Genomic DNA, 16,275 nt, shown 5'->3' on the forward strand with positions numbered 1-16,275 from the left:
ATGTATGTAATAGCATTGTTTATAATAGCCCTAAACTGGAAACTACCCACATGTCCAGCCACAGTGGAATGAATGAGTATATTAAGAGTATCACACAATAAAATACCAGAGAGCAAAAGAACTGAACAAATTACAACTACACATGATGATACAGATGCATCTCACAAATAACATGTTGAGTGAAAAAAGCCCACCAGGATGCCAGTACACAATGCATGATTACACTGGACAGTTCCAAAGAGGCAAAACAAATTTTTGTTACAAGTTAGTATAGTATTTACTTTGGACATAGGCAGTGGAGGTGGGTAGGGATTAGGAAGGGAGAACTACCTAGGGTTCTGGTAATGTTCGGCATCCTTATATGGGTGATGTTACCTGAAGGTGGGTTCAATGTGAAAATTCAGTGAGGTGGGCACTTGTCATTTCTCTCTAGGTATATTTGAAAAAAAAAGTACACAAATAAGTAGCATAGTAGCTGGACCTGTGGAATCAACTTGTTCGTCGTACAGAAGAGCATTCATTTATATTAGTGAAGTTCATCCTTTGCAAAGTGAGCTCATGTCATCATTTGTACTCGGTGTAGTTAGTGCAAAGTTTGGGAACTGGACTTAAAGGATTCAGAACCATCTGGGGAAATGTTATTACAATCTCTCTGAGAGGAGGAGTAAAATGGAGATCATAATATTCGCTCGCGTACCTGCTGTAGGACAGACAAAATCACCATCCTCACAGAACTCAGGATGGACAACGTGATAACGTGCAACACTAAGGTGAAATGAAACCAGCAACGCCCCAAACGGCGAAGAATATAAAACCTGTCCTTTGATGTGACAGTGTAGGCCACATAGGAAAGCTACCCTTGCTGTTAATTTAAGAGTTTATGACGCTTAAATTATACCTTAAGATTAGTTCAGCAAAACTGGTTATGAGAGAACAAATGCCGTTACACCGACACCCCCAACAGCATTGCCGTGGTAACACTGAGGTATTGTGGGACATGTAGTTTCCGACGCCGTGGAGCATTCTCCCCCACCTCCACCCACGTCCTGTGGAACTGGCCGGCAAAAGAGAACTACTGGGCACCGGGCCTGACCTGAGAGCCCAGGACCTGCGGCGCGGAGGGGTGGCTACTGCGACAGGGCACGACCTCCACCTCCCTCCTCCACTCGCCTGCGGGTTCCAGGGCTGAGAGGCGGGCGCGCCGTGATTGCGTCACCGGCCCACCCGCCGCCGTGGTTTCCCTGGCGACCGGGAGGGCGCCCGGAGCAGAGGCGAGGGAGATGCTGGCTAGGCGGCCGCGTAATCCTCTGCGGGCCCTGCAGCGCCGCACTCAGGAACTGAAGCTACAGGTAGCGTCTGGCTGTCCAGCCGGGGGCCTGGGCACCACGAGGCAGCCTGGGTTCTAGTGGCGGGCGAGATCTGGGGTGTACCTTAATCCTGGCAGCCTACCCCAACCCACTTACTTTCCCGAGTTGTAGCGCTCCCTCCTCCACCCCAACATCCTGAAGCGAAACCCCGATTCTAACCCCTCTTGCTCCTAGTCCAACCCCCGGAAGCTGAACCTCCCGAAAATCTTGACCATCGACTAAGCGCCTTACCCCTGCCCCTCACATCTCAGTCTCCAGCCTAATGACTCCCTTAACCACTCTCCAACATAGTAACTCCCTTAACCAACCTCGCTTCCAAAGTTAAACGTAACAATAACCATTTCCAAGTATCTCTGCGCCCATCGCTTTCCTCCACTCTCCATGCCTCCTTACCTTTGAGCCTTTTTCCAGTGGAAGCCGTTTTTGCGTCACATGAACTCAAAACGAAATAGATGTTAAAGAATAGACCTAATATGTAAGGAAAATATTAGGTTCCGACAAATGAGTGAAGGACATGAACTGAAGAAGAAATACAGGGAAGCCATAAACATGAGAGAAGTTAACTTAAAAAATAACATAACTGTAAATAAAATATCAAACATTTTTAAAAAATCACGATAGTCAGTACTGGGGAGGGTGTGATGAAACAGGCACTTATATACACTGCTCTAGAGTATAAAGTACAACATTTCTGGAAAGCAATTTGACAAGATGTGGCAAATATTCATGCTCCTAGGCTGGGAAATTACATTTCCAGGGACTTGCCATACATAATAATAAAAAGATTGGGACAGAAATTGATGTATAAAAGTATCCATCACGGTGTTCCTTAGACTGGATATCACTTAAATGATCAGTAATAGGGGAATGGGTAAATAACTTATGATGGGATAAAATAGTATGATTAAAATTTTGTTAAAAGATTTTAGTGTGTTAGAATATTTGTGATAAAATGTCAAGTTAGAAAAAATATCAAATATAAAATTGAATATACAGTATTTCAGTAGAATTATTTTAAGTATAATACATATAGAAAAAAGATTGAAGAAGGGCCATCTGGGTGGCTCAGTCAGTTAAGCGTCCTACTCTTGATTTCCGCTCAGGTCATGATCTCATGGTTTGTGAGTTCAAGCCTCACATAGGGCTCTGAGCTGACAGTGCAGAGCCTGCTTGGGATTCTGTCTCTCTTTCTGCCCCTCCCCTTTGTTTCTCTTCATACTTTTTGATATTTTCATAATTTTTACACCAAATGTGCATAACTTTAAAAAATAAGAAAAAAAGTAAGTAGTAATTAATGGTTTGTTATTTTCTAAAATTCTTATTTTGCTTTGATAATTTTACTTTTTTTTTCATTTGATCTGTTACTGAATAGAATTATTTTCTAATCTTTGACAGATAAGAGATTTACTGAGTGCTCATATTTGGTCCAGTTGTGGACTCCCATTTATTTTTTTTTTTAATTTTTTTTTTTTAACATTTATTTATTTTTGAGACAGAGAGAGATAGAGCATGAATGGGGGAGGGTCAGAGAGAGAGGGAGACACAGAATCTGAAACAGGCTCCGGGCTCTGAGCTGTCAGCACAGAGCCCGACGCGGGGCTCGAACCCACGAACTGTGAGATCGTGACCTGAGCTGAAGTTGGACGCTTAGCCGACTGAGCCACCCAGGTGCTGTGGATTCCCATTTAAAAAGTACAAAAGAGGGGTGCCTGGGTGGCTCAGTTGGTTAACCATCTGACTCTTGGTTTTGGGCTCAGGTCATGATCTCACACTTCGTGAGATCAAGCCCCACATGGGGTTCTGCGCTGACAGTGCGAAGCCTGCTTGGGATTCTCTCTCCTTCTGTCTCTGCCCCACCCCTGCTCTCGCTCTCTCGAAATAAATAAATGAGCTTTAAAAAATAAAAATTAAAAAAAGGACAAAAGATTTGATGGATATAAGTGACTTTTGGGCTTACAGTCGTACAATAAAAGCAACATGCTCTTCTGGTGGAAATAAAACTTGATGAGGCTTTGACTTAAACTGAGCCCTGGCTAGATGCTTACTATGTTTCTGTATCTGATTTTAAATTTAGTGAGGTCTTGGGAGAACCAGGAAAGTTTCAGAAGTAGATTACAAAAAATTATTACTAAAACAAAGACAAATTACAAACAAAACAATTACAAAGATTAGTGACCCTAGAGAAGACTTAGCTCAGGAGTCTTCTGATAGCCCGAGTGTCTGGGAAGGACTCTTTGATAGGGAAGATCTGTCTCCACAGAGGACACCTGATGCAAAACATGAACAGATTTCCAACTTGATGTCCATGGACAAGTAATCAAGAGCCCATCTGGGTCATGCCTGTTAGCACTGACTCTGTCACCAGCTATGCATTTCGTAACTAACACTCAGATGCAAAATAGGAGGAGGAGAGAAGAAGCTAGTGAATTTGAAGTTCTCTTCTTGCATCCACTTTGCCTTCCCCGCGTCATCTTTAGAAAAGAACCCGAAAGAAATCTGTGCCTCTTTTGTGGGTACATTGGCAAAGGTACACAAGGTGTTGAGAAAATACTAAGTCAAGGTGTAAGGTAGAAGAATGAGGATAAGCAAACTTGTGGCATAGTCATACAATACTATTGAGCAACAAAGGAATAAACTAATGATACAATATGGCAGTATCTCAAAAACACGCCGTGTGAAAGGGTGACACAAGAGAATACATCCTTTCTGAGAACTTTCTGGGGTAATGGTAATTTTCTGTGTATTGATAGGGGTTAGAGTTACCTGAGTGTATGCATTTGCCAAAACTCAGCAAATGTATATTTAAGATTTTATATGTAAGTTTTATACCAAACCTTGAACTCTAGTTAGCGATGCCTGTGGTACATCATTTATGAGGTAGTGTATTCATGACTGCAATTTGCTTTCAAATACATTAAAAAATTAGATGGATTGATCAAAAGGTATAGTAAAATATTAATGGTAGAATCTAGGTAGGGGTATATGGGGAGTCACTGTGAAATTTTTTCAACTTCATTATATGTTTAAAAGTGTTCATTGTGAGATCTTGGGAACAAAGAATTAAAATTTTATTTCCTGAGGTCATACGGTATTTAGCAATATAATCTAACAGTCTCTGTTTATTGTAGGTTGATGGCTTGCTTTCTGAGAGTCAATTGAAAGAAGCTCTAGAAGCCAGTAAAAGGCGAGATATTTACCAAAGGTAAAACCCACTAAATTATATAAGCTTTCCAGAAACCACACTTACATTTCACTGGGCAGGATTTATAGCATAGAAATTGTTTGACGTGTTCTTTCACTCCTTTATTGTACAGTGTCTCAAAAGTCAAAATAATAATGGGAAATAATACTGGGGTCATAACTAATGAAATTTTCCAAAACGTATTTAAAAATATTTCTTGCAAGTATCTGTATCTCCCAGGTGTAGATATTGGAATGGTAAGATTAAATAGAGAATTACACTTGTTAAAAAGCAGCAACTTACATTTATTCTGTACTCTGTACGGACCAAGCAGTGTGGTCCACACTCTAAAACCTTTTTCTTGATTAATTTTCACAATCATACCATGAGATACTTATTAATATAGGTGAGGGTTCACAGGGTTTTGTTCACAGGGTTTTGTTAATACGTCTGACATTACTTTGCTGTAAGACATTAAAGTGGGCAGGCCGTAAAAATGTTTGAAGACCACTGAGAAAGGCAGAATTCACTCAAGTCAGAGAGAAATTCCCTGCAGTCTCAGTGGAGATGCAGGCAATCAAATGAAGAATTAGATCATGGTATAACTTGGATCTAGAAAAACTAACCTAAATCTGAGTAATGGATTAAGGTTGCGACAGCAGCTATAAAAACTGCTCAGATTCAAGATAGTGACTGAGGCAGAATTATGGTAGATCCTTGGCCTCCTGTAGCCTCCTGGGACCTGGTCAGAAAATTCTATTAAGGAATCCCACCTTGCTTAGGATAATGACCTTAACTCCCTTGACATGGGAAAACTGTTCTCTTGGGTGTTTTTTGTTTTATTCTGACTTTTTCTTTTAACCCTGGAGGAATTGAAAATTAAATCAAGTTTAACATTACATAGACATGATGAACTAGGTCAAATTAGACTATTGATACTTTTGTATTCAATTTTAGGACGTCATTAAGATAATGTGTATATTTTGGGTACTTAGAAGTGTGTATAACATTCAAAAGAACATGAAATTCATTTTATTAAAGGATTCATTGAATCATTTGAAAAGTTTTACTTAATTCAGGCATTCAAAGTTCTTAAAAGCAAAATAAAATGAATTTTAAAATGTTGAAGGGAATTTAATTAACTATATTAATTAAGATTGTTTAGTTCAAATTGAATTAATCAAATAATAAAGAAAAAGTGAAGCTGATAATACTTGCTTTACTAGATTTTATTTTATTTTTTAAACTTATATAGTATCTACTTTTTTTTAATGTTTTTTTTAAATTTGTATTTATTTATTTATTCTTGAGAGAGAGAGAAAGACAGAACACGACCAGGGGAGGGGCAGAGCGAGAAAGGGACACAGAATCCGAAGCAGGCTCCAGGCTCTGAGCTCTCAGCACACAGCCTGATGCGGGGCTCGAACCCACAAGCCATGGGTTTGTGACCTGAGATCATGACCTGAGCTGAAGTCAAACGCTTTACCAACTGAGCCACCTGGGCACCCCTACTAGATTTTAAAATAGAATAAGATTTATAGGCTGAATTTGAAGTCCCAGGGAAGACTGGGTTTTTAAATTTTATTTTAATAAACTAATAATAATAATTTTTTTTAATGTTTATTTTTGAGAAAGAGACACAGCATGAGTTGGGGAGGGGCAGAGAAAGAGGGAGACATAGAATGTGAAGCAGGCTCCAGGCTGTGAGCTGTCAGCACAGAGCCCAAGGTGGGACTGGAACTCATGAACCACTAGATCATGACCTGAGCTGAAGTCGGAGGCTTAACTGACTGAGCCACCCACGTGCCCCAACTGATAATTATTTTTAAACCCAAGTAACTATAAATAGTCTTCTTTGTGTTTAAAGAGATCCCTGTCACAATCATTTAAAAATTCACATTGAGAAATATGGCCCTTTGTAGCAACGTGGATGGAACTGGAGAGTGTGATGCTAAGTGAAATAAGCCATACAGAGAAAGACAGATACCATATGTTTTCACTCTTATGTGGATCCTGAGAAACTTAACAGGAACCCATGGGGGAGGGGAAGGAAAAAAAAAAGAGGTTAGAGTAGGAGAGAGCCAAAGCATAAGAGACTCTTAAAAACTGAGAACAAACTGAGGGTTGATGGGGGGTGGGAGGGAGGGGAGAGTGGGTGATGGGTACTGAGGAGGGCACCTTTTGGGATGAGCACTGGGTGTTGTATGGAAACCAATTTGACAATAAATTTCATATATTTAAAAAAAATTCACATTGACATTTGTATGTCTGAGAACGTCAGTTAGCCCTTATGTTTGATTAATTGTCTGGTTATAAAATAAAAATCATTTCTACTTAAACCTTTGAGGACATTGTTGGTTTTCTTTGCATTCAGCGATGTGAATAAGTTTGATGATAGTTCCTTTATTTTTTTAATGTTTATTTATTTATTTTGACAGAGAGAGAGAGCGTGCATGCTAGCATGGGTGCAGGGGAAGGGCAGAGAGAGGGAGAGAGAGGGAATCCCAAGCAGGCTCTGTGCTATCAGACATGGGGCTTGATCTCACAAACCATGAAATCATGACCTGAGCCGAAATCAAGAGTCAGACGCTTAACTGACTGAGCCACCCAGGGGCCCCATGATGATATTCCTTTATGATTGACCTGTGTGGGGCTTTTCTCTTCCACCTTGGTGCTTTGGAAATTCATCACAACCTATTTAAGTGTTGTTTTTTATCCTGCTAAACACTTAGTGGGTCTTTTCAACTTGAAACGTCTTGTCTCTTATAAGCTCTGAGAGATTTTCTTTTACTAAAAGATTTTTTTTTCTACTTCCGTTTGTTGCTTCCTGAAAAACCTTTGACTGAGGTATTAAACCCTCTGGACTATTCCTCTTGGTCTCTTATCTCCCCATTAATAGTTTTCATTTCTTTGTCTTTTTGTTTATACCCGGGGATTTCTCTTGTCTTTGGTTCTTCTGGACTCGCAACTACTTATTTATTTATTTAATTTCAGTTAGTCTTAAATTTGACCATCCATGTTGCTGGTTTTCTTTAATGTATCTGGTGGTCCTTGGGTTATTCATTTTTATTTAAGAAATGAGGGACTAGTGTGATTATTCTAGATGGCAGTCCAGGATTCTTCTACTATTGTATGTATAGGGTCACTTCCCTACAGTATTATCCCCTGAATGAGAGTGAAATTCTTTGTACGTGGGCAGAGAATTTCAGGGGGCTGGGAACTAACTGTTAAGCTGAGGCGTGTCCGTGCCAGAATAGAGTGGGCTTTAACCCTGGCGTACAGGAAACTTCTTTGGCAGCTGTAGTTCTCCCCAGGCCATTCATTCATTTTGTTTTTTAGAGATGAATCCTCTGGTAAGGAGGGACAGCAGAGGGGGGTGAGATAAGAGAGAGGGGAAGCTAGCTGGCTCAGATTTTCTGTGAACAGACTCTTTAAAAAATCAGACTTCTTATAAAAGGCCTTAACTAAATCTAAACTTAATCAGTATCTTTACTCTCTCCCTAAATAATATAAAGCCCTTAGATTGTCTTAAGACTGATTGCCTTTAGGGGCACCTGGGTGGCTCAGTGGGTTACGTGTCTGACTTCAGCTCCGGTTATGATCTCACCGTCTCATGGTTCGTGAGTTTGAGCCCCACATCAGACTCTGCTGTCAGCGCAGAACACGCTTCGGATCCTCTGCCTCTCTCTCTGCCCCTCCCCTTCTCGCTGCCCTCCCCCACCCCCCCCCCCAATAAGCATTAAAAAATGATTGGTTGCCTTTATAGCTTAGATGCTATGGATATCATTTGATTAATATAACATAACATAATACAAAATGACATAACATAATTAATATATAAAGCAAATCCCAGCCATTGTGGATGTCTTCATCTGTAGAACTTCATAATACATTCCCTTAGACGCACTTTAATTACCCCTCTCTCCCCGATCCTTCCTACCTGCTGACCCAAATCGTGGCATCCTCTCCTTGGCAGATCTTTTTCCTCTTAGGGGCCTCTTCCGAGAACATGCTTCCATCTCTTTTCCGTGCGGCAGAAATTTGTTGAAATGTCTTGTTGACAGGTGGTCTCTCTCTCATTCTCCTACATTCAGGGTTTATTACCTTTTAAAATGTTTCATCAGTTTTGGTGGGGCTTCAGGAGGTGGTGAAGAGAAATTTTTGAATCTAGGTCTCAGGATCCTTTTAGTCTGAGTAACAGGGTGCCTGTTAAAACTAGGGGCTCTACTGTCAATCTCATTGCACAAAAAGTCTGGAAGTAGGTTCCCCCACTGTGGATGAGTGGCTCGTGAGGTCCTCAAGGCCCAGCTCTTGCTCTCATTGTGCTCTGTCATCCTCATCTAGTCGGCGATGGCTCCCTTCACCTTTACAGAGTCCCCAAGCATCAGCATCTAAAAACAGAAAGGGTGAAGGATTCTTTACGTGCTGCACCAGGGAGGATAAAATGGGAGACAGCGCCCAACATACTTCTTTCTTGTGTTGTCGGCCAGCGCTGGGCCACACACCCACCCCACCCATGATGGGTCCTGAGCACTTAGGTGTCAGTGTGGGACCGACCCCGCCAGCGTAGACCCTGATGGGATAAGTAACTAACAGGGTCAACCGCAGTTTGATATTTTCACTTCTCGTTTCTGCCTCCTTCACAAATGATTTTTGTCCCCTTTTTTCCTGCTTATTTCATGTCATTAGCTTCTGTGAGAAAAAAACAATTACTCAAAGCACATAAAAAATATTGGCTCTTGTAGGTTATTGTTTGAGAAAGCATTTGAATTTCGATAACCCTCGCTATTAGATGTAGCCCATTTTCAGTCATTTTTATCCTTCTTATTTGGGTCTAAGACTTAAGCCAAATTACATGAGCCGTCTGTGGAATAATCAAAACAGCGTACCCGTCTGCACAGGCGACGCTCAAAAGGGGAATGTGCCGTGGTGGGACGAGGCCGGCTCTAGAATCCTAAGCTCTGCCCTCGCGTGTTACGCTACCACTGACTAGCTGTGGCCGCCCCTTAGAACCTCACTTCCTTCCACCGGAGTGAGAGCTGGTACGAGGCTCAAAGGAGGTGGTGCTCTTGTGAAGTGCCTGGCACCGTGCCTGGTGGGCAGTAAAACTTGGATATTATCGCCATTACTCATGTCTTCTCAGCTAGGCCCTCAGTTCATGGGACTTCAGAGCTGAAGAAGCAGTTTGAAGTCCAGTGCTTTCCTTATTTTAGAGATAGGAAACCGAAGCTCAGAGTCACATAAGCTTTCTGAGCCTTGGCTGTCATACCTGTGTACCTTAGAGCACGTGAGTATCACCCAAGCCGGTGGGTAGGAAGGCAGTTACAGGTGAATTTTTTAACATCATTCATCTAATAGCTAATCGCCTTGCCCGCTTAAAGACTTATGTATGATTCCATGAAATAATGGATTCCATGAAATAATGTCTAGTCTGACATTAGAAAAATTCATACTTTTTTCCTTTCTTTTTGAAAATTTAGGTGTATCCAATTAAAACAGGCGATAGATGAAAATAAAGATGCTCTTCAAAAATTGAACAAAGTAAGTGTTACGGTTTATAATATTACCAAAAAAAACCCCCAACCCTGTTTTTGTCCCGATGTTTTCGTGAAGTGGGAATTCATTAGAGTGGTTAAGTTCCTGGGTTTGCTTTAGCGGTGGTGAAGTCTACCTGCGGCTCGTGCTGACTCGCCCTGCCGGCATGCTGAGGGTGTGCTTTGGAACAGAAAAGCCAGGGCTCCAAATGCTGAGGAGAGTTCAGCTTTGGTGAACTTACCCAGCACTGAGGACTCAGAAGATCGAGGAAGAAGTTATCTTTATTTTTGCATTGTGTAAGTTTTATGTTTTACAGGCTAGAGTTGTTTTTTGGGTTTTGTTTATTTTATTTTACTTCATTTCGTTTCGTTTTATTTTATTTTATTTTTTATTTTTTTAATTTACATCCAAGTTAGTTAGCATATCGTGCGACAATGATTTCAGGAGTAGATTCCTTAACGCCCCTTCCCCATTTAGCCCATCCCCCCTCCCGCCACCCCTCCAGCAACCCTCTGTCCGTTCTCCGTGTTTAAGAGTCTCTTATGTTTTGTCCCCCTCCCTGTTTCTATATTCTTTTTGCTTCCCTTCCCTTATAGAGTTGTTTTCATTTTAATTACACTGTGGGGAGAGTACATAATCTGGCCTGGAGCGTAAGTGCTAAAGAAGCTTCTTGTATCACACGGCAGCTCTAATGTCAGTGACTCTGCAGAAAACAGCCAAGGCTAGAATTTACTCTTGGAAGTCCCTTCAGGGTTTTTTCTTTTAGTATGAGCCTGAGCTTCATTCAGCTTAGTGTCCAGGGCCAGGGTCTCACAGAGCATGTAAAGTGGAGGGCATCTAAAAGTCATCTCCCTGCTTGTGTATGAATCTCCTTTACTGCATCTGAGCATTTCTTCTGAAATTCTCCAGTGACATAAAACTCCTGAATTTAGGAGTCAGGCTGACCCTAAATTTAAAAATCTAAGTATCCTGTTTCACAGGTGAGGAAACTGAGGCTCCCAAAAGTGAAGCAGCTTTCTCAATGTCTCACTGCCAGTCAGTTTCCGAACTTGGGATTGGCATATGTCTTTTTGACTCCAAAGCCTATCTTCTGTCTGGAACCTAGCTCTTACTGACCATAGAGGGTAGCAAGCAAGAAAACAACAAAAACAAACTTTCTAGCTAGCAAGAAAACAACAAAAAACCAAGGAGTATCATTTTGTTTTTTCATCTGGGTTACATTTCAACATAATAATCTACATTTCTTTTAATATTATTCTAAGGTAGGCCTAGTCTCGTGTTAACATTTACTTTGTCTTCTAGAACTTACTAGAGTGTTTTTTTTCCTTCTAAAATAAATATAATAGGAAATTGAAAGAAATTTTTCAGTGAAATAAACTTATATTCTCTCATAGGCTGATGAACCGGCACCTATTGGGAACTACAATCAGAAAAAAGAGGATGAACACAGTCTTTTGGATAAGCTTACCCACCAACTGCAGGAGCTTGCTGTGTCCATAAATAGAGAAAATATAACTGAGTATGCCTCTTTCTTTACTTTCTTTCTCTCAGGCATTATCACCAACAGTTTTAATGTCTGACTCAGAATAAAGACCTATTAAGAGTATACATATAAATGAATGGTGATGACAAGTATAATCAGTTGACATGTATTTCTTGTGTATAGTAGAAAGTCTTAGATCCCATAAAAGATGTAAAGAAGTAGGAGTCAGTCAATTTAGTTAGGGAGACAAAGGAGAGATCCGAACAACTAAGTAAACACATGTTAGAAAATAAGGATGATGCTTTAATGTCAGTGTTGATATGTAAAAAGAAATTATTTGGATTATTTGCATATTTCCTTCCTTCATAAACTTAAAATATTAGAGGTAGAAACATACATTGCTTTTCTGCCTTAGTGGATGTTAATAACAGCTTTTACAAAGCAGAAAGAAAATTGATGGTATAAACAAACCAACCCAGTTTGTGGAAAGGAAGAAGGAAAACAATTAACTATTTAGACTCTTCATGTGCCGCTCCCATACTTTTACACTATATCCTGGGGAAAATGCTGAAGGATTTAGATACAAGGATTCTAGAATTTTCACTGATTTCTAGTACTGAGAATGACAAAGTAGCTGGTTTTGGACTTAACCTTCCTACTGTAAACAACTGTGGTTGTTTACCACAAAATCTGGACAAAATCTACAAAAACAGCTGATGTCCTTAATACAGGGAAGCACAAGAAGTGAGTCCTACATTTACCCAGACCCTCTCCCTGAGAAAACTTATGGGCTGTGGTGCAGGAAGGTAGAGCCTAAACAGAAAACACCAGTGTCACTGAGCTCAGGAGGCAGAGATCAAATTTTGGAGTTGCCAAGGCCAGTGGGACTTGTAGGAAGAGAGGAGGGTGTTGCAAGAGACAACTATAGAAATCTGAATGGAATCCTGGTCTACACAGAGCATGATTCCAGAAGCATTGGCAGAAAACACCTGCTAGGAGACTGAGAGCTTAAAAGATTCTGGAAGTCAAACAGTCTTGGAAAAATATTGGAGTTTGTACCTAGCTAGAGTAAAGAGATAGTGGTGAATGCTTCAGGCATTTAGTAGAGATCACAGAAGGCCCATGCTCTAGGAGTAAGGAAAACGCCCTAATACTAAGAACTGTGATTTGAAATAAAGACAAAACTGAAGTAGAACTCGAGGCCGAAAGCCAGACCTTAACAGGAACATGATAATTTAAGTGTGTAACAGCACAAAATTCAACACTCTGTAAAGGAAGATGACATAATCTGAAGTCTCAAACTGTCTCATCCGCAATGTCCACTAATAAAAAAACAAAACAAAACTAAAAGCAGACCTAGATCTGACTAGATAATATAGTTAGCTGGTAAGGACTTCTAAATAATGATTAATATGTTAAAAATAGAAGAAAATAAGGATGAAATAGAAAAAGGCAGAGTATTTTAAGAAAATTCAAATGTAGGAAATAAATGAACATTGTACAACTGTAAAATGTCTAGTGAAATAGTGGCTGAGAAATTTCTCAGTCTGATTAAATACAGATTCAAAAAGGTGGAAAATGTCTTATAATAAAGAGGCAAAATAATCAGTAGAAGCTCAGATGACCCAAATGCAAAAATTAACAAATAAGAACTCTAAAACAACTATTTTCAATTAGTTAAAGAATTTGCTAGAAAAGATGGATAGCTTGGATGGATAGGGAGGAATCAAGCAGAGAAATGGCAACTAACAGAGACCAAATGGAAATTCTGAAACTCAAATTTATAAAATATGAAATGAACAAAAAATACTGAATGGTTTAACAGAAAATTGGATACAACAGAGGAAAAGATCAATGAACCCAAAGAGAAAAAAAACGTTCAAATATGCACAAAAAGAAAAAAGAATGCAAAGAACAGAATAGAACGTATAAGGGATATGGGACATGCACTTATTTCCAAATATGGACAAGATCTTCTATATGTAGAAGTTATGTTGATCCGTTCTTACACATTACTTCAAGTAATCCCTATCTCTGAATTATTTTTCACAGAATTGGGGCACTTCCTGAAAGAGAGGAAGATGACAATTCTGCTGAAGAAGCTGAAGAAGCTGAAGAAGAGGATGATGATGAAGAAGAAGAAAGTGAAGAAACTGGGGACGAAGAAGAAACAGAAGACGAAGAGAAACAGGAACATGAATCCCAGCAACAGGCCACAAGCAAAGAATACATTGCTATTGGAGATTTTACTGCTCAGCAAGCTGGGGACCTTACATTTAAGGTAGAAACAAGACTAGAACCTAACCTAAGGATAGTTATGCATACCTAACAGAATAAGAAAACTTTATATATCTATATTACATATTCCTGGTATCGTTTTTAAAGACTCAATCTATTTTAATAAAATAAGTATAACTTATGATTTACAGGCAGTAGTCATGTGAGATTATGTTGTCAATGTTACCTGGTAGTAAAATAGTAAAATTAAATGCTATTCTATTTTTGAAAGTAGTTTCAATGTGGATAATTCCTGAGTTAGGGGTAAATTTTAATTTAGCATTTTTTACTTGTTTTGATTTAAGAAGGGAGAAATTCTCCTTGTAATTGAAAAAAAACCTGATGGTTGGTGGATAGCTAAGAATACCAAAGGAAACAAAGGTCTCATTCCCAGAACCTACTTGGAGGTTAGTCTTTTTTGTTTATTCTTCCTTTTTTCAAAACTTTTCTTGCATTTTTAATAAAATATTAAGCTCTATTCTTTTATCAGTCGACCGGTGAATGAGTTGATACAGAATTTACTTTAATTTTAGAGGGACAGGGACTGGCAAAATCTTGTTTTAACAGTCATGGGGACCTGTGAAGTGCCGTTGTGCAGGTAAGGCCTTGGTTATGACACAATGAAAGTGCTTTGTGGATTAATGCTGATCATAAAAATTAATAGCAGCTTATTGTTTGTTGTCAAACGAAACCACAGTTAACTTTGGGTTAACTTCCGCTAATATATGATCCCTTACTAGGAGGTAAACATGCTATATACATGCTTGCAACCTATTTCTTTTTAATGTTTCACTATATAGCATGGTCATTTTCTTTGCCAATATATAGAGATATGTGTTTGGATCGGTGCTGTCCAATGGAAAAATAATGCAGACTAGAAATGCAGTTTTAAGTTTTCTCATGACCACACTGAGATGCCTTTGTTTTCTGACGCCATTTCTAACACTAATAGTGTGATTTTTCTCTAACACCAAATATGTGTTGTTTTTCCACATTAGCTCTCTGCAACCAACCAGGTGTCCAAACAATTCAATTCAATTCTGACGCTAACTCCTGGAGTTAGCGCAGACCCCTCAAGTTAAGGGCTCACCCCACGAGCTGCCCTAATTCAGATGCCAGTCACAAGTCCCAGGGGCCTGTACTTCTGAGCGACCAGCTGTAGATTCAGTTCCCATACACGCTTCCTCAGGTTTGATAATTTGCTGGAGGGACTCACAGAACTCAGGAAAACGCCTTCCTTGTGTTTACCAGTTTATTATAAAGGCTACAGCTCAGGAACAGCCAAATGGAAGGGGCGGATAGGCAAGGTATTGGGACATGGGGAGAGTGCCACCTGGATCTTCCTACCCGTACCCTCTCTGGTCTGGGCACCACCCCCCTCCAGACTTCCCACGCCCACTAGTACAACACTTCAAAGTGGTCACCGACCTGGAAGGCTCCCTAAACCCTGTCTTTTCGGGGTTTTTATGGAAGTTTTATTATATAGCCATGATTGATTAAATGGCCATTGGTGATAGAATTCAGTTTCCTGCTCCTTTATCCTCCCCGAAGGTGAGAGGGCTGGTGGGATGGTGCCCTGAAAGTTCCAACCTTCTAATCACATGATTGGTTCTTCTGGCACCCTGCCCTCCACCCCACCCACCCCACCGCATTACCTCAAGAATAAACTCAAGTCTGATTGAAAGGGACTTATGAGGAATAACATCAGACATTCCTGTCACTCAGGAAATTCCAAGAGTTTTAGGAACTCTTGCCAAGAACTGGGAATAAAGACCAAATATATATATATATATTTTTTTCTTTTTAATATTTCATTGTATATATATCATATATGTATATTTATTATATGACATGCATTTAAAAAAAGGAAAAAAGGAAGTACCTAAAAAAGGGTGGCTCAGTCAGTTAAGCCTCTGACTCTTGATTTCAGCTCAGGTTGTGAGATTGAGCCCCGTGTTGGTCTCTGTGCTGACAGCACAGAGAAGCCTTATTGGGATCCTCTCTCTCCCTCTCTCCCTGCCTCTCCCTCCCCCCACTCTCTCTCTCTCAAATAAATAAACATTAAAAAAGAAAAAGAAACAGGTGATTTTTAATAGCATATTTATATTATCTAATATATCAAAATATTATCATTTCAACCTATAATCAATATTAAAAAATCTTTCCTTTTTTTTTTTTCATACCAAGTCTTCAAATTCCAGTGTGTGTTTTACACCCAAACAGCACATCTCCGTGTGAACTGGTCACACTTCAAGTGTCCGTAGTCCCACATGGCAATGGCTGCTGTATTGCACGGTTCAAGTTAGATCATCTTTTCAATGGTAGCATAGTATTCCAATTTCAGGTAGATGTACATGTTGTTTCCAACCTATGAGAACTATGTTGCACGGAGCTGTGATTAGCTTCCACTATGAGATACAAAAGACCCCCCA

General features: G+C 39.9%; 1 protein-coding gene across 5 annotated transcripts in view; it reads left to right on the top strand.

Moving 5' to 3' along the window:
• Positions 1-1,234: 1,234 nt before the first annotated feature.
• Positions 1,235-16,275, top strand: part of NPHP1 (nephrocystin 1) — a 59,604-nt gene continuing 44,563 nt past the window's right edge. For 2 of the 5 annotated variants that reach the window (XM_042933077.1, XM_042933078.1), the window contains exons 1-6: positions 1,235-1,349; positions 4,496-4,569; positions 10,029-10,089; positions 11,478-11,602; positions 13,619-13,847; positions 14,149-14,250. In XM_042933077.1, the coding sequence (XP_042789011.1) occupies positions 1,281-1,349; positions 4,496-4,569; positions 10,029-10,089; positions 11,478-11,602; positions 13,619-13,847; positions 14,149-14,250 (660 nt within the window). In that variant the 5' untranslated portion in view covers positions 1,235-1,280. The remainder of the gene's footprint in view (positions 1,350-4,495; positions 4,570-10,028; positions 10,090-11,477; positions 11,603-13,618; positions 13,848-14,148; positions 14,251-16,275) is intronic. The other 3 variants (XM_042933080.1, XM_042933081.1, XM_042933079.1) reach the window with 2 other exon arrangements.

This window comes from Panthera leo, chromosome A3 (genome assembly GCF_018350215.1).
Source record: "Panthera leo isolate Ple1 chromosome A3, P.leo_Ple1_pat1.1, whole genome shotgun sequence".
NCBI classification, from domain to species: Eukaryota; Metazoa; Chordata; class Mammalia; order Carnivora; family Felidae; genus Panthera; species Panthera leo.